This window comes from Siphateles boraxobius, unplaced genomic scaffold (genome assembly GCF_051911475.1).
Source record: "Siphateles boraxobius isolate OS27281-9 unplaced genomic scaffold, OSU_SipBor_1 68, whole genome shotgun sequence".
In the NCBI taxonomy this organism is placed as follows: Eukaryota; Metazoa; Chordata; class Actinopteri; order Cypriniformes; family Leuciscidae; genus Siphateles; species Siphateles boraxobius.
In genome coordinates, this window is record NW_027509195.1 from 12,220,597 (window position 1) to 12,244,071 (window position 23,475).

The 23,475-nt window shown below is 41.1% G+C and overlaps 2 protein-coding genes across 2 annotated transcripts; one reads left to right on the forward strand and one right to left on the reverse strand.

Annotated features, from left to right (window-relative positions):
• Positions 1-100: 100 nt before the first annotated feature.
• dbf4 (DBF4-CDC7 kinase regulatory subunit) lies at positions 101-8,931 on the reverse strand. The gene is made up of 12 exons (XM_077214814.1): positions 8,632-8,931; positions 8,276-8,439; positions 7,714-7,905; positions 7,368-7,418; positions 7,188-7,257; positions 7,003-7,079; positions 6,729-6,774; positions 6,561-6,606; positions 6,348-6,479; positions 6,144-6,264; positions 5,934-6,049; positions 101-1,862 (listed from the first exon to the last, which is right to left on the reverse strand). The coding sequence occupies exons 1-12, from the start codon at positions 8,666-8,668 to the stop codon at positions 1,061-1,063; spliced, it is 1,854 nt and encodes a 617-aa protein (XP_077070929.1). The 5' UTR covers positions 8,669-8,931; the 3' UTR covers positions 101-1,060.
• A 210-nt stretch (positions 8,932-9,141) lies between these two features.
• On the forward strand, positions 9,142-23,339 carry slc25a40 (solute carrier family 25 member 40). Its single transcript, XM_077214816.1, has 11 exons — positions 9,142-9,421; positions 9,544-9,651; positions 10,310-10,369; positions 10,454-10,560; positions 10,657-10,724; positions 10,821-10,945; positions 11,047-11,220; positions 19,049-19,158; positions 19,319-19,400; positions 19,494-19,574; positions 22,375-23,339. The coding sequence occupies exons 2-11, from the start codon at positions 9,552-9,554 to the stop codon at positions 22,506-22,508; spliced, it is 1,041 nt and encodes a 346-aa protein (XP_077070931.1). The 5' UTR covers positions 9,142-9,421; positions 9,544-9,551; the 3' UTR covers positions 22,509-23,339.
• Positions 23,340-23,475: the final 136 nt, after the last annotated feature.

A 23,475-nucleotide genomic window follows, 5' to 3' on the forward strand; every position in this document is an offset into this window, starting at 1 on the left:
ATACCAATCATAACCACCACAGACATTAGGTTAAATCCTTGATACTGTATATTGGTAGTATGCAATAATGTATATAATTTACGTCACCAGGAAATAATAATGCTTTATGCACTTATTTTATTTTCACATTAACCAGTAAAGATTGATATCTTTATAGTCATTCGAAACAAATCCAAGGTTTTATAATTTGTTTAAAAACATGTCCTGGGATTAAACACGTTGTTTCAAATAAATATGTATATATTCTTTAAGCCATAAACAGAAATTGTTAATTGGACTACTTACAGTACCATTCAAAATTTGGGGTTGGTAAAATTATTTAATTATTATTATTTTTTTAAGGCTGTTATGTCTGTTGTGCTGCATTTATTTGATCAAAAACACAGTAAAACAGTAAAATTGTAAAGTAATTTTACATTTTAAAATAACTATTTTCTAGTGACTTTTGATCAATTTACCGCATCCTTGATAAATAAATGCATTAATTTATTGTATATACATTATCTTACTGACCACAAACATTTGAACGGTACTGTACACTGAATGTCAATTGAACTGAAGGCTTGAAACACAGAGTATGGAATAACAAATCTGGAGATCTGTTCGAAAATTAGATTCCCATGCCAAATAAGAAGCTTTCTAAAATAAAACTGTGCAAAGGACATGTGCTTATAACCATGATACACAGACACAAAAACAAAGAAAAGAAAAAAAAACATGTAAAAAATATTTTCAATTTAATACAGGAACCAGGAAATCCTTTCAAGACAGTATCATAGGTGTTATATACTTCCATAACATTCACAACATAAATGTACATACTCACTGTGTGGCTCCACTCATTTTCCCCTATATATAGTCAGTATGAATCTTTCCAGTCTATAATCAAAGTTTTCTTTTAAAGACTGTATTGTGAGAATGCAGTTTTCCATTCTACTGAAAAACACAGATCTATTAATACACATATATATATATATTATTTGGCATAGTAATTACATTTATAACACATACATATGTGTTGTCCACTCAATTGTCCATTTTTTTCTACCCAGCATTAATCTCAAAAACCCTTAAAGTCTTCATCCATGTTGTCACTGGACTGAAAGAGATTCCACAGGTCCGGGATAGACACTGTCTCACTCTCACACTCTTGTACAGGTTTAACAAGTGAAAAAGAGCCCAATGATTCTCTCTCTTTACTAGATTCGATGTGCAAGGCTCGTACTTGCTTTCTTCTTCTGGGTCTCACGTTCCGAACCTTCCGTTGCAGGGAATTAGAGGGGCTGTCACAGTCCGGTTCGGGTTCTGTGCTGGCTAGAAGCCAAAGAGCTGAATTTTCAACTTGATTTTCAGGCATACTTTGCGTATACATTTCACTGCAGTTAGTCCTAAAGTATTCATTTCCAGTTATTGTTTCTTGGTTTCTTTCATTTAACTCTTGAGCTGGGTGTGTGTCATGGTTTTTCCTGGTTTGTTGGTCTGTCCTGCATTCAAGGGCATTAGAGTCGCAGTTCTGCTCTCTGCTGAGAAAAGATGCCCCTTCAGATTTCCGCACAGCAGATCGCAAGTGGAACTCCCACTCAAAGGATCCACGCTTGGACTGGGACTTCTCCGGAATGTCAGATTGGTCAAACAAGCTGTCCCTGTTGCTACAAGGAAATTCACACTGGCCCCTGCTGCGTTTGCGATCCAGCAGAGGTTTTCCTATGGTCTGTTCTGAGAGACAGTGCCTTGCTGTAGAGTCCCAAAGCAAAGACCCCTCGCTTTCCTGTTTCCAATCACCATTCACAGATCCCACATCTTCCTTTACTGGCAACATGGCTTCAGCACACAGAAGAGGGGTCGATGTACTGCATTTCACCCTATGGCAGAGAGACATTGACATAGCGCTGTCATAAGGCCAGTAAATAACAATTCAATTCAATATTCAATTCCATTGCTCAAGCTCTTGATTAAATATACCGTAGATTCATTTGGAGATGAAACAGCAGCCACTTTTCACTGTATTTTCTGTTACCTTTTGCACATAAATCAGTTTTTCATGCTTCTACTCCAATTTGTTGTTGAAATAAACATTTAAATGGTGGCTGTCATAAAAACATGTTTTTTATGATAGATTTTTTCATACATAAAATAATTAAGACATCACCAACTGTAGCTAACTAAGGAGTTATGGGAACTGAATGGCTTTCCTAAAAGTAACTGTAACGTCACCAAATTGTTTTATTCACATCTTTACATGGTTGAAACACTGATTTCAGTTCATGCTAAACCTATTAGTAAAAAGGAAAAGATGATTGGTTAACAACGCACAATGCTTATTGCGATTATTGATGGGAGGAGAGCTGCAAATAATGGTAAAGTTTTGTTGATGCATCAGTAAAAAAAAAACATAGGCTAAAAGATTGATTTTGGAATTTAAGAATCAATATCGTTTAATCAAACAAAGATCAATTAAAATCGAAAATTCAATAGCTGCGTTTCCATTACCCTTTTAACCCTCAGGGGTCTGAGGGGTTTTCTGGGTCCTGGAGGTGTTCTGACATTTGTGCTTTTTTCAGTTATTTATAAACATGGTAATGGCAAAGGTGTAAATTCACTCTATATAGCACAAACGGGGCTACCGTAATATGTGAGCAACATGTATGTACATGTTTGTATTTTTGAGAGAATATTGTTTATGCATGGTTATTGAAAAAACTAAAACTTAAAGTTTCTGAAATAAGGCCACAAAACACATACTAAATATGTGTCTACAAGACTTTTGACTAATGGGCATTGTTGCCTAGAGTTTTTGCTTCAAAATGATCTGAAAATCATCCTGCCTAATCATTTACACAAAACTATACATTGATTTAAATTTTATAAGACAGCTTTTGTTTGGAAAGGCAATATGCGTGGAGGCCTGTTCACACTAGGGATGGGGATTCGATTAAATTTTCTTAGTCGATCGTCGGGAGAATTAACGATCGACTATCGATTAATCATTCATATTTTTATATTCAAATTCATTATTTATTTTTATATTATATACTTTTTATAAATTAAAAATGCAATGAAAATACACAAATACAGCGCGTTTTTTCCTCGATTAGATCTTTATTACAAGATGATCAACTTGTGGCAGTAAAACTGGACGTTCGGTTAGGCTAAACTTGAAGATATATGCGCTGCGGTGCTCGGAAGCAACGGAACCTGCAGCTGCGAGTTGGCGTTCTTAAACAGAGACCCTCGTTTGTTCCAAAATAATAAATAATAAAAAAAATCATGTTAAACAATAACTTAACCAAAAACATAATACTTAGATCTGACAGGTTTTGTCAAAATGTAACTCAGAACTATCCAAGAACGGAGTCGAGAAAGAGGGTGAGAGAGATTAGCCTACTTACTGTAACAATCAATTCGGCTAGGCTACTTAACAAAGCCTCATAAAAAAATAACTAGTAACTCACATACAACTTCTACACCAGTCTACTGATTTTTGTTGAGAAAGATAAGCATGTTGATGACATGATCTGAGGTCAGACGCGACCGCAACCTGACCGTCAAGCCTCGTTTACACCTTCGCCTGGCTCTGCAGCGCGAGTCTCCACAGACTGCGCGCGCACCTCCCCAAACAGACGAGCCGTTTTTACTCGACGCGCTCGCCTGTGAAACACCGAATACCGCAATGACGTCAATTTTGCCGCGCTCACCTTCGCGCTCGAGCGGACGCGTCGAGTGTTAACAAGGCTTCAGTCCAGCCGCTGAAAACACCCGCTCTGAGGGGACTGACGTTGCCGGGATGCACAGGTACCTCCGCGCTAACTTGACCAACCAGCCCGGGGAACACGTTCACTTTCCACTCACACTACGCAACGCAGCAGCATTAGTTTAATGATAATCGATAACAAATTAACGTGATCGACGAAATTCTTAATGATCAATAATCGATCGTCGATTAATCATGCCCATCCCTAGTTCACACCCGAGAAGACAAAGGCCGGATAATGTGCCACATACATAATGAGCTGCATATTAATTAGCCCTTTCACACAGGAGTGTCAAAGAACGCAAGGACAAAAGAAATTATCTATATATACATATTTTACAATTAGAAATTGTAACCAATTACAAATAGGTTACAATTGCAACAACAATTACAATTTTAACAATATTTCAAGTGTATTCTTTCTTTGTAAAAATTATACATTTTATCATACATATTAAAAAAGGTAAGGATTCATTATTTGGAATATCGGAACAAACACTATAATAACATCTTGGTTGATAATTCAATATACCTACTTTATTTTTGACAAAACATCATACTATAGTATATTTAACATGAGCAGAAATTGGTGAACAAAAGATTACCTATATAATGTGACAGTAGTCTTTTTTTACAGTCAAAACTTTATAATCCATCCAAAACTATTCACAAAATCTTGTCTAAACATTCATATTTAGTCTGTAACATATTGTGTATGATATATTAGCATATACATGTTAATTTGCAGTTTGTTGCTTATACAGACATTTTATTTCAACATATTTCAGTCTATTTTTACTCATCTTAGTAGGCTATAGCAATATAGTTTGGATGTGTTCATGTAAATTTAATAACATGTTTACTAATGTAGATGCGAGAGTGAATGAACGGCACAGACACGCGCTGTATAACTGTAGTAAACAAAGCGGCGATACCAGCTCACTTTTTTCCTTATCAGTGCAATAGAGACTCAAATTACTCTGTTGATTTTGATCTTACATATAAGTGCTGTACATCATTACATCGTGTTAAGTGTCTATTTTTTTTGTGGGTACTCACAATAAAAACAAAGTGTTGTGCTTTTCGTCAAATAAAGAAAAATAAACATGTCGCGCGTTTTACCTTCTCTCGTCAGTTAGGTCCATTCTGAAACGCGTCTGAAAAATGAACTGTAACTCTGTCAATACTTGTCACAGAGATACGAGAGATTTCTCTTTATGAAGCTGAAATTGTATTTAAAAAAACAATTATTCTTAGTTAATGTAATCTGTATGAAAAGAGATGTCAGTATTTTTCTTTCCAGCTCATTATACCTCATTACGCGTTACATGTCACACAGACTGGATCCGTTTTTCCTCTAAATGAAACTACCAGCACTTCTGTTACATTTTCCAGGGTTATTAGATAGTATTATTCCTCACAGGGTAGGGATTCATAAAGAGAAATCTCTCGTATCTCTGTGACAAGTATTGACAGAGTTACAGTTCATTTTTCGGACGCGTTTCAGAATGGACCTCACTGACGAGAGAAGGTAAAACGCGCATCATGTGTATTTTTCTTTATTTGACGAAAAGCACAACACTTTATTTTTATTGTGAGTACCCACAAAAAAATAGACACTTAACAGGATGTAATGATGTACAGCACTTACATGTAAGATCAAAATCAACAGAGTAATTTGAGTCTCTTTTGCACTGATAAGGAAAAAAGTGAGCTGGTATCGCCGGCGATACCGCCGACCCCAGAGGGTTAAATTTCGCAAATGGAAATTGCAAATTGAAAATAGGCAGAATGGAAAAGTCAATTTCGCAAAAACTCTAAAAACAATAAATAAAAATACCTCAAAACTGCAATGTAAACAGTTTTTCCACATTTACAGGTCACCTGGCGTATGTAAAAGTAGATCATTCTTTAAAGATGGCGTGGTATGTTTGGACAGAAGACGAGACTAACTCTTAAAGACAAAAGTATCACAGGAATACTGGAATAATCGTCTAGTCAATTAAAAATAATGGCTAGTGCGGTGCCTGGGATATATTGAAACCTACTAACATCCGTTGCCATGTTTTTTGGAATGACTTAATAAAAATTATGTTTCAGTCACATGACATCGGTTAATGAAACGCTGTCATTCCGCAATAGCTTTTTATCGACATTTAGAAAATATTGCTAAAGTTTGTACCTTCTACAGTGTGTGCTGACGTTCATGAGGTCGCAGGTCAGTCCTGCAGTGACTCGATCCAAGACTCTATATTCCTCACTCTTTGAGAAAGCCTGATGCTGCTCACTCTCCAAGTGCTGGTGGTCAGAAGTTCAGACAGGTCAGACACTGTTTTTGCTGTTGCATGAGCTTAAAAATTGTGAGGGACTTTCTATTTTTTTCAACACGTACCGCTTTTAGGTTGTCAAATTTGACCTCACAGCACTCACAGTAACCTCCTTTCCTCTTTTCTCTGCCCTCATGTCCTCTACGCCTCTCTTTCTTCCCTCGAGTCCCTCGTTCCCCTCCAGACCTAAAGCAAAACACAGATTTTCATTTACACACACATAAAAACTTGACAATAACATTATAGCATTTGAGTGATGCTCATTCTACCTTTGCTCATTCGGTTTCTTCTTCGTATCATCTTTTCCATGTTCCTCCATCAGGAACGGACTGCAGGGAGGAAGAGAGCGGAGGTTGCACACAGGCATGTTGAACAGTGGAAGGTAAATGGGACGATAATGCCTGCAAAAACCATAGATCGTTATGAAACTGGACCAATAACATTAAAGGTAAAACACAAGAAAATAAACCAAGAAAACACACCTGCTTGAGTCTTCCACTTTTATAAACGGTCGACGAATTCTTCCAGCTGGAAATAAAAAACAAAATGATTAATTGAAATTAATGAAAGTATTCCTATAATGTGTTCAATTAACATTTTTCTACTGGAAGATGCAGCAAATTAAAACAGATTGATTCTTTTGTACTTACCATTGTGTCTTTGATATGCATTTTTCTCTGTGTGCTGAATGCGAGCCTAAAAATAAAGAGTGATAAACTGAATATACCCAGAAATAACAGATATATATGCAGTACTGGATAGAAGCAGAATTGTCTAGTAAATCAATAAGTTCAAATGTTTTAGCTTAGTCTTTAATGCAGGGCAGTAAATTACCAAAAACTTTGAACAATACGGTTTTTCAATGGATGAATGGTTCATGTCAAAAGAAGAATAGAGCAATAATAGAAAAACAAAGATACTCACAGCTCCTTTAACCACTGGATTAGCTGCATTCTCTGCAATTACTTTAGCTTTCTTCTTCTCAACGTATGATATTACATCTGTTTGGATGTCAAGCATGAAACACCATAAAATACTGAAACCACATCTCACTTATCTAACAACACAAGCTTTAATAATGATGAGGATGATAATAATAATGTTGATACCATCAACATGCAGGACTTTGACCCCCCATTCCACAGCATTGGCCAAGATCCCATTCATCTGAACACGCTCCTATAACAGAACAGAAAACCCCTAAATCACTCAGAGCACTGATAAACTACTCAGGAAGGCTGCACAGACTTCATTCACAAACAAACAAGGCTTGATAAAAATTGACTCACTTGTTCCTTAACGACTCTTTCAACAAGAGATTTGCCCCGACTTACAGCTGTCTGTGAAATTCCAGCACAACAAAACATGTCAAGTGTTTTTCCCCAGAAAACACACACTAACATTCAAACGTTTGAGGTCGGTAAGATTTGGGTTCTTTTTTTAAAACAATTTAATACTTCTATTCAGCAAGGATGCAATTGCATTCAGTAAATAATCAAGGTTCCCATTAACTCTGATAATATTTAAAGCATTGCAGAATATCACAAATCAATTTATAGTAGCCTATATTATTAACATAATACATGTTCAAATGAACATCTGAACTCTTGTTGAAAACTTTGAATTGCTTCTTACAGTCATATCTGTGACTCCCTGAGAGCTGCCCCTGAGCCTGTGGCTTTCCCTTCTGCTGCCGGGATGAGGAGAGCTAACGCCCGAATCCGGACTGGGCGCTGGGGAGTCCGGCAGGAGACGCTGGGCATAACGAGCCTCAGGCTTACTGGACACAAGATACTTGATCTCCTTACTGAAGAATTTTTCTACTGTCTGATGAGCAGAATAACAACAAAAGTTACTTAATCTGTGATGAAATGTGCATGGTCAATATCATAATGAGTTAAGTTCCAGACTACCGGTATTATTATATATTATATATATACACGTTATACTTACACAGAAACAGAAATCAAAAATATAATACACTGTTTAAATAAAGCAGATGAAATTGCAGTCTCTAAAATCAAGAGAAGTGAACAAATACACTGTGTACACTTCCAAAAGTGTACACTTATAAATAGTTTTGCAGATAAACTCAGCTGTCTAATTTTACTTATTTAAGACATTCTCTTTTTGTATGTGAAAATACTGTGCACATTAGCCTCAAATATTAAATGTTAAGACAAGAAACAGCACTTACACCACCAAGTGTCTTGATGTCATTTTCCAAGAGTTGCGTTTTCATATTCCATGGCAGATCCAAATAAAATATTCTCCCTGTAAAGGGTTTGTTTTGAAGAGCATCGGTTGCTGGTTTAATTTTGCTTTTAGATGATGCGCCATTAAATCCCTCTAGTTTGGACTCTGTGAATATCAATATAGCACAATTAGACCGTTATAGACAAAATATAAGTACATTCACACGTAACGTTACATATTTAGTAGCGTTACATATAGGTACTGAACAACAAAGTAAGCCAATTTTCTTAAAGCATTATTATCAGAGACTAGTAAAAGTACAGACTAGTAAAGTTCATTTTAAAAGATTCACAACACCTCGGTCTTTACACCTGGAGAAAGATTCTTGCTTCATCGTTGAGTTTTTAGTTCTAACGGTTAACGTTACAGCCCTAAACCAGGCTAAACCAGCTAGTTATACCGCACACATATAGCAGCATTACTCAAAAGTGTTGCTCGATTAAAACACTAAGCTAAAACACGAGACTGCGTGTTAAATGGCTCCACTGTTTGTAAATGTCTTCATAACAAACACTCGACGCAGCCCCTTTCCATTTTCCCGCTCGAGAGGTCTCTCTACTCCCACAAAACTGCTGCTATTTTGGAATTCACGAAAGGAATTTCGACGTATATTTTTTGACGTTTAAAAAAACGACGCCACAAAATGTTTATATTCTAATGTCAATTACACGAATATAAACAGCCTGAATTTTATGTTGAATATAAATTAGAAAACTACACTTAAATATATAAAATATGACTTAGATAAATTGTTACGTACATGAGTCTAATGGCGAAATTTAAATAGCCGGAAGTAACGAATCTGCTGCTCCGAAACACGCTAGCCGATAAACACATGTCATGTAATGTTTTTGAGGAAACGCAATGGCGCACACTAGTGTAGTAGCGAGATACTCTTTATGAATCACGTGAATTCATTAATATTTTTGGATTGCACTGATGACATTGTTTTTTTCTTCTGGGTTGTTTTTTTTTTGTTGGTATTTACATAATTTGGAAACTCAGCAGTTGTTGGCATTTGTAATGATAACAGATAAAGGTCAAAGCAATAAGAGCTGTTTATGTGTTCACATCTATTAGGAGCAAGGTAACTTTAATTGTGAGCTTGTGTAACAAGGTTCATTATTGGCACCTGGCTGTCAGTCAATACAGATTGAAGTCAACGGAGTTTGTGAATCCAGATTAATATGAACTTTCTCTACATCGCAGGCTTTGAGATGAGCTCTCAGAAAAGTTCTCCAGGACCCAAGGGGGGCATTACACCCTTCCAGCAGATGTTGGCGTCTTGCTCTGGGGCAGTTATTACATCACTGTTGGGTAAGATTAGATACTTTTTTTGTAACTACTTATTTTGTCATTGGCAATAAATTTAGTTTCTAAGACAACATATTTATAATTTAGATTTTGTGTGTGTTTCTGTTAAAAGTACCATTGATAATACTGTACAGTAAATCTATTTGCATCTAAAAAGCATCTGCTAAATAACAGCTTGATATTTATTTAAACTGACAGACTGTGTCTGCCTCCCAAACAATGCTAGGAAGACTTCCAGAGTTAAGGTGCTGCTAAATAAGTAAAGGATCTACCGCCTGCAGTTGATTTTTATATTCTAGGTATAAATCCTGACTGGAAATCCTCGCAGATACCATTTCATTCTAAGAAGGAACAGTTGTGAGGATTAGAAGTCTTTTTGACAGAAAAGGGAGATTTGAGATCGGTCTGTAATTAACTAGTTCCCTAGGATCAAGTTGTGTTTTTAAAGGGTTTTGGTACGTACGCTAATAACAATGATGAATTAATAATATTAAGAAGTGGATCTATCTATTTCAGAGCATGAGACTTCTTTCAGAAATATAAAACAATCTTATAACCCCAAACCTTTGAACGAGTGTATTCATTTAGCAGAAACTTTTTTTTTTACAATAAAAAAATAGCAATATAATAATAATGTTTGCTGTTTTCTTCATTTTCACAGTAACACCTCTGGATGTGGTGAAGATCAGACTGCAGGCACAAAATAATCCTTTTCCCAAAGGTATGGTTGAGCTGCTTACTGTTCAAATGAAGTCAGATGTTGATGTGATTGAAAACCTCTTATTCATTTTTTGATGACTGGCAGGAAAATGTTTTGTGTACTGCAATGGCCTGATGGATCATATATGCGTCTGTGAGAATGGAAATTCAAAGGCATGGATCAAAGCACCTGGTCATTTCAACGGCACTTTGGTAAGCTAAACCATATAAAATTGTGAGTCCAGTATCTTCACCATATGACACTGTTTAAATACATATTCAAATGCTCTGTTTGTTCTTCTGTTTTAGGATGCCTTTATTAAGATTATACGTATGGAAGGAATCAGATCACTTTGGAGTGGCCTTCCTCCAACACTGTGAGTTTTCCTATTACATTTCTGAAGATGTTTGCTGCTGTCTGAACCCAACTGACCTTTCCTTAACACGTGTAATGCTATGGTTTTCTTTTGCAGAATGATGGCGGTACCTGCAACTGTGATCTATTTCACATGTTACGATCAGCTCTATGCTGTTTTCAAGGTCAGGATGGGAGACCGATCAGATCTGGCACCACTGTTTGCCGGCGCTATTGCAAGAGGTAATGTTTAGCCTTACTGATTAAGTGTTTGACCTTTTCTCCACATGCTGACCTTTTAAATCAAAGTGCCTGGCTTCATATGAGTTTTCTGAATGTGTCAGTGGGCTCGGGCACAATAATCAGCCCCCTGGAGCTGATCCGCACAAAGATGCAGGCTGAGAAACAGTCGTACCGGGAGCTGAGTGCCGTGATCCGGTCAGCGTTGCACAGCGAGGGCTGGCGGTCTCTGTGGAGGGGCTGGGGACCCACGCTGCTCCGAGACGTCCCCTTCTCAGGTGAAACACGCAGAGTTCACATTTTGAAGCACTTGATTTGCAAACACAAAACTCAAAATACTAAAACTAATATAAAACGTCTCCGGTTACTTTCGTAACCTCGGTTCCCTGAAAGGCAAGGAACGAGACATTACGGATTTCGTATATGGGAACTCCTCTCATCCTTCACTTCTGCTGAAATCTTATAGGCTAACGCCAGCAGAGCTGGCCAATTGACGCAAAATATGCAAATACTGACATCTCGTAGCAGTAATAAGCAAGTGCAGCGTCAATTCCTGTTCAGAATCGAACAAAAACGCTAAAACAATAGCGAACACGGCGGCGAGCGTAATGTCTCGTTCCTTGCCTTTCAGGGAACCGAGGTTACGAAAGTAACCGGAGACATTCCATATCAAGGCTACGGAACTTCGACATTACGGATGTCGTATATGGGAACTGTGTAGAATCCCGCCGTGGCAGCCAAACAACCACTGACAACAGACCCAATACGAAGACCGCCCCCCCAGTATGCAAGCATCTGGGGCCGAGAGCATGCAAGCATCAAGGCCGAGATTGACCAATAGAGAACCTCTAACCTCTGATAGGCCCAAAGGGACCAATCACAAGCTCACAATACACTGCCAGCATTTGCATATCCCGAGCAGTATAACCGGGGGAAATTGCACTGTCGAAAAACAGGGCAATAACCACAGTAAGAGAAGGCCAACGCATAGCGGTGACAACAGTAAAAACACACAATATAGCACACAGAACAACTCATAAGCAAAGCGCAGAGCAGCTCTATACAATGCTGTGTGTGAAATCAACTCACCGAAAGCACTCAAGACGCTACAGAGGGCAAATCCAACTTGTAAAACCTGGCAAACGTGTTCTGAGAAGACCAGCCAGCCGCAAGACATAAATCCTGAATAGACATACCCTTAGTCCAAGCCCACGAGGAGGCAATCGCTCTAGTCGAATGGGCCTTGACGTTAAGGGGGCATTCTTGCCCCAGACAATCATAAGCCAAAACAATAGCGTCCACAATCCAGTGAGCACGCCTCTGTTTAGAGACCCCCCGTCCCTTGTTGCACCCACCAAAGCACACAAACAGCTGGTCCGATTGTCGAAAAACGGCCGAGCGAGAAATGTATTCTCTGAGCGCTCTGACTGGGCAAACAGCACTCTGAGCAACCGAATCCTGAGAGGTTGGTGGCTCAGTGGACAAGGCAGGGAGAGAAACAATCTGCGCTCTGAACGGGGTGTTGAGCGACTTAGGAACGTAACCCGGCCTCGGTCTGAGAATTACATTACAGTTTCCCGGTCCAAAGCGAATACAATCTTCACTTACAGAGAAAGCCTGTAAATCCCCAACCCGCTTCGCTGAAGCGAGAGCGAGAAGCAGTGCTGTTTTGATTGATAGCTCTTTAATGGCAATCGAAGCTAAGGGCTCGAAAGGCGGTCGCGACAAAGCTTCTAAGACCAACGTTAAATCCCACGGCGGCACCGAAGGCGGCCGTGCAGGGCATAATCTCTTAGCTCCCTTGAGGAACCGAGTCACCGAGGCATGTCTACCGATAGACTGTCCGTCAATAGGGGGGTGAAACGCGGCAACAGCGGCCACATATACCTTCAGAGTGGATGGTAGGCTCCCTTCATCCATCCTGTACTGAAGGAAGCGTAGAATATCCGACACAGAGCTGTTCGCTGGGTCTATACCGACATCCTTACACCATTTTGAGAATACACCCCACTTCAGAGCATATAGGCGCCTGGTGGACGGGGCTCGCGCCTCCGCGATGGTATTCAAAACTCGCGAGTGCAGCGCGTCCCCCCCACTCAGCGACCCAGCAGCGGCCACACATGGAGGCTCCACAGCCCGGGGTTGGGATGCCAGATCGTTCCGCTCGCCTGAGACAGAAGGTCCGTCCTGAGCGGAATCTCCCATCGCTGTCCTGCCAGTAACTCTACCAAATCCGCGAACCAGGGCTGATTCGGCCAGTTCGGGGCTACCAGAGTCACCACCGCCTTCTCCTCCCTGATTTTGCACAACACCATGGGCAAAATTTTACCGGGGGAAAAGCATAGAGACGGACTCTCGGCCATCGCGCAGTCAGCGCGTCCACCTCCCGGGGGGAACGAGACAGTGAGAAGAACATCTGACAATGCGCGTTCTCGCTCGTCGCAAAGAGGTCGACCTCCGCTCTGCCGAAACGATTCCATATCAGCTGAACCGTCCCGGGGTGAAACCTCCACTCCGCTTGGGGAATCCCGCTTCTCGAGAGCATATCCGCCCCGCGATTCAGAACGCCGGGGATGTGAGCCGCTCTCAGCGAGAGGAAAAACCGGTCCGCCCATAGCAGAAGGGATTCCGCCTGCCTGAATAGGGCTCTGGAATGTACACCGCCTTGGTGATTTATGTACGAGACCACGGAAGTGTTGTCGGTCCGAATCAACACATGCTGTTGCTCCAGCCGAGACCGGAAGGCTTTTAGAGCTAGAGGGACCGCTTCTAGTTCCAGACGATTTATGTGCCACTCCATCTGCTTCCCTGACCACCGACCCGAGGCGGGCTTTCCCAAGCAGACGGCTCCCCATCCGGTGGACGAAGCGTCCGTCAGGACCTCCGCGCGCCGCGTCACTATGCCCATAGAGACGCCTGAGCTGAAGAGATCTGGGTTCCTCCACGGGGCCAGGGCGCGGGCGCATCCGCGGGTGACCATAATGCGCTTGTGGCCAGAATACCACTCGCTCGGGAGGACGCGCGTTTTCAGCCAGTGTTGCAGCGGTCTCATATGCAGCAGCCCCAGATGACACACCGAAGAAGCCGCTGCCATCCGTCCCAGTAGCCTCTGAAACTCTTTCAGTGGGACAAGCCTGCCAGGTCTGAAGAGACCGAGAGAAGAACTCAGAGCCTCCGCTCGCTCGGGTCCAAGCACACTCCCAGGAATGTTGTATTGTGGCTCGTGTGAGGACACTTTTCTGGGCGTTCACCCTCAAACCGAGCATCTCCAAGTGTCAAAGGAGGGCTTCCACATGGCTGACCAGCATTTCTCTCGACTGCGCGAGAACATGCCAGTCGTCCAGATAGTTCAAGACGCGCATCCCGCTCGATCTGAGGGGTGAAAGTGCCGCGTCCACGCATTTCGAAAATGTTCGGGGAGCTAGGGCTAGTCCAAACGGGAGCACCGTATATTGGTACACCGAATTCTCGAACGCAAACCTCAGGAATCGCCTGTGACGTTTTACTATCTGGATATGAAAGTAAGCGTCCTTTAAATCCACTGAAGCGAACCAATCCCCGGGGCGAATTTGCGCCAGGATTTGCTTCAGAGTAGTCATCCTGAAAGCGCGCTTGTGAAGCGTTCTGTTGACGGGTCTCAGATCCAGAATGGGGCGGAGACCCCCTCCCTTCTTCGGCACAACGAAGTAGCGGCTGTAGAATCCGCTCTCCCTTTCCCTCGGGGGAACCGGTTCTATAGCCTTCTTTTCGAGCAAGTTGCACACTTCTTGGCTCAGCACATGAGCATTTTGGGGCAAAGTTAATGACTGAATTACGCCGCGGAAGCGGGGTGGTCTGCGTTTGAACTGAAGTGTGTACCCGTGCCGAATTATATTCAACACCCACGGCGAAATGCCCAGAATAGCTTCCCACGCTGCCTGAAAGTGACTGAGCGTGCACTGATCTAAACCTGCGGTCATCGCGGCTATGCGATGGCTGGGAATATTTATTGACCGTGACTCTGCGCTGCTCGAAGGCAGGGCGGGTAACACGGTGTGTGGTGCAAGAGGAGAAAAAAGCTCTGTTTGTGAAGTAGTGATCTGCTTTATTTTTGAACAATTGACAACATTGACAACATTCACAAAACAACTGCACGCGTCGCTCGCGGAACACTGAGGGACCAAGTGCATTAGAGCGCGCCGCTTGGACGCGGGGCCGATCTGGCGCTCTCTTCTCCTCTTGCCCGAGCGGTCAGGACGACTGCTTGGGCCTCGCAGGAGACGCGGTGGGCTTTCTGCACGGGCTCATCTGCGTCCTCTTGCTACCCGCTCCCTGCCACTGGCCGCTACGGCCTCTACGAGCATCCGGTCCCGGGCGGGGCGCTGTCTGTCTTCTAGCCGCGGTCTGAGGTTGGCGACCCGAGGCGGAAGACGAGCGGGAGCGAGGCTGCGGCTGCGGAGGCGGCAGCGCCCTCCGAGGAATCACGTGGCTCATAGCCTTCGCCTTCTTCTGCGTCTCAGAGTAACGCTCGGTGACTTTCTCCATGGCGTCTCCGAACAGGCCTGCAGGGGAGATCGGTGCGTTCAGCAGCGTCTTCCTATCGGCCTCCTGGACGTCCGACAGGGTGAGCCACAGATGTCTGTTGAGGACCACCAGGAACCCCATTGAACGTCCAATCGCCTGGGCCGAACGCTTCGTGGCCAGGAGCGCGAGGTCCGTGGCCGAACGGAGATCTCGGATGGCGTCAGCGTCAATAGAGGCGGCGTCATCCAGAGACTTGAGCTGCTTAGCCTGCAGCACTTGGAGAATGGCCATGGCATGCAACGCGGAAACCGCCTCCCCCACGGCACCGTAGGACTTGTTAGCCTGGTGGGCCGTAAATCTGCAGGCTCGGGACGGCAGCCTGCGGTCCGAGCCCAGGACGGGAGCCGACGGGCAGAGGTGCGCGGAGACGGTCTCCTCGACGGGGGGGATGCGGAGGTAGCCGTGGTCCCCCGCCTCGTCCACGGGGGCAAACATGGCCAGGGTGGAAGTGAGAGTGCGCGCCGATTGCGGGGCCACCCACGACTTCACCACGTGCTCATGCACGTCCGGAAAAAACGGTGTTCCTCTTTTCGAAGGGGCCTGACGGCGGCTCGATTGGAGGAACCACGTATCCAGCTTGCTCTTAGAAGGTTCATCGGGAGCCTTCCACGTGAGGTCCAGTTCCTCGACGGCCTTCGAGAGGATACGGAAGAGCTCGTCCTGCAGGTCCGCCGGGGGTCTCTTGCTCCGCGGCCGCCCGCGGTGCGGCCTGCTCCGCACCCCAATCGTTCTCGGAGGCAGACAGAGACATGGAGTCGTCTTCCTCACTCGCCCCGAAGGAAAAGAAGTCAGCGACCTCGCGAGGGGGCTGGAAGGTGGGGTCGGGAAAGCTCACTGGGGGACGAACCTCGACTCCGCGGTTGGGGGGGGCTACCAGCGGCTCAATGGCGGCGGTAGACCCGATCCCCGCTGCTGCGCGAGCCTCTTCCCTCCTGGCTTTGAGAGTTCGAAGAGGCATGTCCGCGCAGAGGTCGCAGGACCCTTCGTCCCTGAGGGCTGACTCAGCATGGGCCAGCCCCATACACACGATGCAGAACAGGTGCGTGTCGGGGGGCACGATGGGGCCCGAACACAGGTTGCAGATAGTTGCCATCGGATGCAGGAGACAGTGCAAGTATCTCGGCGCAACTTCAACGACGGCGAAATAATTAGTTGTTAGTGGAGTATCAGCTTTCTAGCACACGATTTGAGCGTGAAGAGAGAGATTCTGAACAGGAATTGACGCTGCACTTGCTCATTACTGCTACGAGGTGTCAGTATTTGCATATTTTGCGTCAATTGGCCAGCTCTGCTAGCGTTAGCCTATAAGATTTCAGCAGAAGTGAAGGATGAGAGGAGTTCCCATATACGACATCCGTAATGTCGAAGTTCCGTAGCCTTGATAGGGAACTGAAAGTTCTGACTGTAAATTCTCATGGATGTTTTCGAAACTGTTGTAAAATATCCAGTCTGGGTCTTTTGGGTCAGTAGGATTTTTGGAAAAATAAATAAATACTTTTATTCATCAAGGATGCATTAAATTGATCAAAAGTGACAGTAAATATATTTATAATGATACAAAAGATTTCCATTTATAAATAAATATAATAGAACGTTCTATTCATCAACTTTTTAACTTTCTATTCATACTGTTTTCCACAAATATTTAGCTGCAGTACTGTTTTTAACATTTATAATTATAGGAAATGTTTCTTGAGTACCAAATCAGCATATTAGAAGGATTTCTGAAGGATCATGTGACACTGAAGACTGGAGTAATGATGCTTTGCCATCACAGGAATACAGAACATTACAGTTCTTTTAAATTGTAATAATGTTTCACTATATTACTGTTTTACAATATTTTTTTTCTAATAAATGCAGCCTTTGTGAGTAAAAGATACTTTAAAACAATAAAAAAAATGTACTGATGTAACGACCGAGACAAATCAGACCCAATTATTTGTTAAATTTAACAAATAATCTTTAAAACTCACTCTGGGATCTATGGTCCCATCCCCCAACAAGGGCAAGAAGGGTCTTGGTTCCCATGACTACAATCAGATAAGTTGGTTTTGTTGCTGTTAAAAATGTGGTCATGTAGAAAAAGCAGAGGCCATAGAAAAAGACCCACAGCCCTTAAAACAAATTTTGCATCAATTTATGGATGAACTGATCTATAAATGAACATGCACTCCAGGATACTGTGTGAATGATTTACTGTTTTGTGTACTATTATGTCTTTGATACTACAGTGTGTATTGACAACCAACGGTCAATATAACCTCACCTGTATCGTGTCTCCTATCTAATTAATCCTCATTTAATGACTCACACTTTAGTGTACATCACCTTCTCTTAGGATACAGTGTGTGGTTGTTATATCTGAGGTATAAATGAACACAAACTGCAAGGCATAGTCTAACCACAATTGAGATAGCATCATAAGTCCTCCCAACAGAGAAATTTCTTGCTTAGAATTTCCCCCTTTCTTATTGGTTAAGCCAACCCTCAAAGGTGGGACCTTTCTCAGGCTTTAAATGGCCTCTACACAAGCCCTTCCCTCTCTTATGTTTGGGTTGCTGTCCTGCGGGGCCGCACCAGACCCCAGGGCAGCAGGCCTTGAGTCACAACCAGCCATGTGCTCATTCAGGAGATTGAGGACTCTCTCAACCACAACAGAATCCAGGACAACCTCATGAGTTTGGCACAACGTCTTCATTCAATGCAGAAGAAGTCTATCGCAACTCCCACCATCAACTCTTCCGACTTCCTCCCTTCTCCTGTTTGCTCTGCGTGTGCTCTCCGGCCCAGGGCCGGCAGGCCACAATCTTCACTCCAGCCATGGAAACAGAGTCAAACCAATCACGCAAGTTCATCACCATTTCTTCAGTCAACGCCAAAGAAATCGATTGAGACTCATGGGACCATCAAAAATCCTTTGTCAGGAACTACACGAAATGTTTCACTGCAAAGGCCATGCAAGTATACATTTAATGAGGTGCTCTGAAAGTGATAAGCTGATGGTTCTTTTCATAGTTAAATGGATCTTTTCCATAGTTCCATTTCCTGCTTCCAGTTTCATTCTGTCACTCACCATTTTACCTATGCATGTATGTATGTGTGTTTAGTTATGTTTATGATTTAGTTAATAAAACTTGTGCACAATACGTATTTGGTTTTTATTATTTGCTTGCAGCAAGGTTTATTTTACGATTTAGATTTTGACAATAGGCTCTTAGTAGTACTGTACAGTAAGAAAGACATTTCCCTCTCCCGGAAATGAACATTTCTTAGAATTGATAATAACACTGTGTGTTCACGGGACAAACAGGTGGATTGATTGTAATAGTAATTTTACTACATTAAGTTAATTCTATTAACTGATCCAAATATTCATAATCAATTATAACAAGTTATGGTTGATTATTAATATTTCTTTAGAGCTAATTTGCTACACTGACGGTAGTGTACTACAGAATCGCAAATCATACGACTCTTTGAATGTGTCATGTTTGCTGCTATTTCCTAATTTCTTATCTGACTTTCTGTCTTTCTCCTCAGCTATGTACTGGTTTAACTATGAGAAGGGTAAAGTATGGCTCTGTGAATATTACAGCTGTACAGATCCAACCTTTAGCATCACATTCACAGCTGGAGCGCTTTCTGGATCGGTGAGTCAGTGATTGACACCTGCATCATCAGAGCTCGCATGGGCCCCATTTACTGATGCTAACACGCAAAACATTTTTAATGTATCCAGGACGTATTTGGCCATTACACATTTGTATTGTAAATGAAAATGTGTCAAGTACCTGTATTTTCTTGTTTTAGATTGCGTCTATCGTCACACTGCCATTTGATGTGGTCAAGACAAAACGACAGGTAGAACTGGGTGAACTGCAAACAAAAAACTGTAAGTATGAAAATTCATGTCATTTTCCATTATTGGGATTTTCCGCTTTCTGTTTCATGTATATGGCATTAATGTGTAGTATTCTCTGTGTAGTGTCCACGCAAGTCTCCTCCAGCACATATAATGTGATGAAAAGGATAGTTGCTGAAAATGGAGTATCAGGACTATTTGCAGGTAAATATATTTATATAATACAGACAGTTGCAAACGAAATTATTCAACCCCCATTGCAAATCAGGTTTATTGGAAAAATGTACAGACTTTCAGTTGTTTGCAATGAACAAATCAAACAAAAGTAATTGAAATTGCTCAAAATAACAAATGTTTCAAGTGGTTTCCCCAAAATTAACTGAAAATGCAACTTTTAATGACTTCTGCAATTTCAAAATCATTCCACCCTCTTAATAGAATCCCTCACAACAGCACAAATCTACTAAAAAGGTTTTGTCTTAAAACACACCTGATGCCACTAATCAAGGGTTTCATTAGTTGCACCAGGTGTGCTTGAGCTAGAACACACTCAACAAACCTAGCCATTTCAGAAATTTCGTGTCACGTTTGACTGCAAGTTAGAAATATGGCTAAAGGCAGCTATACACTGTGCGATGTCTGTGCGATTTCAGCAAGGTTCCTACTCACACTGAACGAGTAAATCGCATGTGATGTAAAGCCAAAGCTCAGGATTTATGTGCTCACACTATACGGTCCGAACGTCGAGCTGCAACTTGACTGCTCACACTATACGTGTGAAATATGTGCGATAAACCCCCGTGCTGGGTTGTGCCTAGACGATATCATGTATCCAGAGATATTGTCAAAACAATTCAAATTCAATTCAAATTTATTTGTATAGCGCTTTTCACAATACATATTGTTTCAAAGCAGCTTTACAGAAAGTGCATTTCAGAAATGTACATAGAAAAAATACAGTTAGTTAATCATGTAGTAAACTAGCGTCCCGAGATAACAGCAGAACAGCAGATGGGAGATAATTAGCATAGCTGCTGTTCATAATATTAATGCATTCGATCTGATTCAACAGTGGTATAAAAGGTAAGCATTATGTGAATGCTTGGCTAAAGAGATGAGCCTTTAATCTAGTTTTAAACTGGGCCAGCGAGTCTGAGCCTCGAACAATATCAGGAAGGCTGTTGTTTAGGAGCTAAAACAAAGTTTAGGAGCTAAAACAAGCATCAGCTATCAATATCAAGATGATTTAGCACTTCCAATTTATGTATTAAATTATTATTAGTATTATTGTATTAGGGAAGGCTAATTTTATTATTAATTTGATCTGCTATTATAATTAATTTGCCACAAAATAATTTCACAGCACATCACTGCAAATGCGCTGTGAGGATAGTAAAATGTTACATAGAAGCTTACTCCTCGAGGAATAATAAAATAATAATTATATAATTATATGCCTATAATTCATTGTAATCGACCTAAATGTTTTAGATAATTTTCAATGAGTATCCTCATTGAAAATTGTCTAAAACATTTAGGTCGATTACAGTGAGTTATAGGCATATAATTATATTAACAGTCTATAATATGTCCGAACAATGCAATAATTAGTCATCAATGAAAATTAAAAACAGGTTTATTTCAAAAACATTGTTTAACAAATTAATAAAAGAGGAATGGTGTTACATCGCAGGTGGCTTGGAAGACGTCGGTAATAACTGGACAAACTGGAAGTAAGCAACAGTAATTTGTAGCTAGTTTGAACTACAGAACTTAAAGAGTTCCCTCTTTTCTTTTTTTTTGCTGCAGATTGAAATGGTTAAAATTCTGTTTTCGCGCAGGTGCAGTGAGGGAAAAAACACTAAGTTTAGGGCAATCGGTTCATAGCTCTGCTTCAACTGTGCGATATAGTCACGAGGAACAACCAAAATTTCTGACATCCCAGAAATTAATCCGATTGCCGATCGGGAGAGGTTAATCACCTCTCGTTTCTCCTTGTACACTGCACGACAAACGACGCACGACAAAGCTGAAAATCGTCCCGACTCGAAAAAGAGTCACACGAGTCAGAATTCGGCTCAAAATTGGACGAAAATCCTACAGTGTATGCCCACCTTAAGTTAAAAGAATGGTCCAAAAAGTTAAGAAAAGATACAAACACAAACCTTCACAAACAAGGAACAGGATGCAAAAAGATAGCGAAGGCACTAAATGTTCCAAGAGACGGAAGCATAGTTTGCAAGTTTTTAATTTAAGGAACAGTGGTTACACTAACTGGACTGGGATGAAGATTGGTGATTTTATCTAGTAGGAATGACACAATTTTTTTAGTTGTCTTGACTAAAAGAATTTAAGTTCATACAGCAAGATCACAACAAATTAGATTTTGAGGAGAAATGTAATTCAATTTCGTGGAAAAGTTTTCCTTAATTAAGTCCGCTCAACAGCTTATTTTCTTATTTTCAGAATTTTCAGCATCATTACCTCAATCTTCAATATCTCATGATCCTTCAAATAAAATGTTGAAATATGCTGATTTGGTACTCAAGAAACACTTTATCAATTTTGAAAACATTGTGCTGCTTAATTTTTTTGCAGAAACCGTGATACAATTTAATCAGGATTCTTTGATGTAAAAAACAGCATTTATTTGAAATATATATACTTTTTTTTTTTTTTACATAAATGTCTTTACTGGTCCTTTTGATCAGTTACCTTTATCCCATATATAGAACTATAAACTAAAACACACACATATATATATATATATATATATATATATATAGTGTGTGTGTGTGTGTGTGTGTGTGTGTGTGTGTGTGTGTGTGTGTGTGTGTGTGTGTGTGTGTGTGTGTGTGTGTGTGTGTGTGTGTGTGTGTGTGTGTGTGTGTGTGTGTTTTAGTCTCACTATATGGTTCTGGATTGTTTTCAGATGTTTTTTGGTACCTTGATTTTCAAATCACCACTAGATGTCTCAGCAGTGCACTCTTTCTCTCATTCTCAGGTTTTATGCCAAGGCTGATTAAAGTGGCTCCGGCATGTGCTATTATGATCAGCACATATGAGTTCGGAAAAGCTTTCTTCCACAGATACAATCAGCAGAAACAGGGGGTTACCCAACTGCAGCCCAGCGCATGATCTCACACAGCAAACCACTGAATAAGAACAACACTTGATCACAGGCCAGATAAATGAACCACAGATTACTGCACATTTTTCCTATCATGCATTAGTTCTTGATGTCTGTCTAAAGCAAGTCCTGCTTACGGAGGGCCACTGTACTTCAGATCCTTTAAACGCAGCTGATGATGCTTTGAAGTGACGCTCGAGTGATCAAGAATATTCCAATATACAAATAAGCATTCCTTCGATTCCTCCGTCCTCATTTTTTTTTTTGCATCCGTCCCTCGCATCCTAAGCGTGGTGGAGCTGGAAAGCGAGGAAAGGAAACAAGGATGCACAAATTAGAAATGAGAAGCACCCCTTGTCTAAAGAAAAATCTAGTTCATAGATTTGCTGTGAAATACATTTTTACTTTCTCTATGGTAAATATTTAAAAGAGGTATCTTCGTCTCAGATCAAAAAGTTGAAAATCAAGATATAATTTAAAATTTGCATTTTGATATTTTTTTTTTGATTAAAGGTGATGAAACGTAAACCCTACCATATGTGAAGAACACCAAATTTCTGATTCATTTTATTCTACCTGGTTTAGGTTTACTAAGTTGTTTAAAAAGTCTTAGCAGTGTTTCAGCTATTTCTATGTGTGAATGGTGCCAAAAAAAACCCTGAAGCTGTTTGTTGTGTAAAGGCCATATTGACTGATGACACTTAAATAACTGATTTTTAAATGTTAATATATTTCCTGACCCTATGCCTAAATAGTGAATTTAAACAGTTTTTTAAACAATTGCACGGTATGTAAATGAATACATTTTAAGTATTTCAATAATGAATGATTTAAAATCACATTGTCTTGACTCTTGATTTCTTTATTCAACAGAATGTTGTTAGTAATGTTGCTTAAACTAGGAGCACATAAGATCTCATGTAGTCTGCAAAAATGTAGTTTATGTAATGCAAGTATGCGCATTTTCTTTAAGCA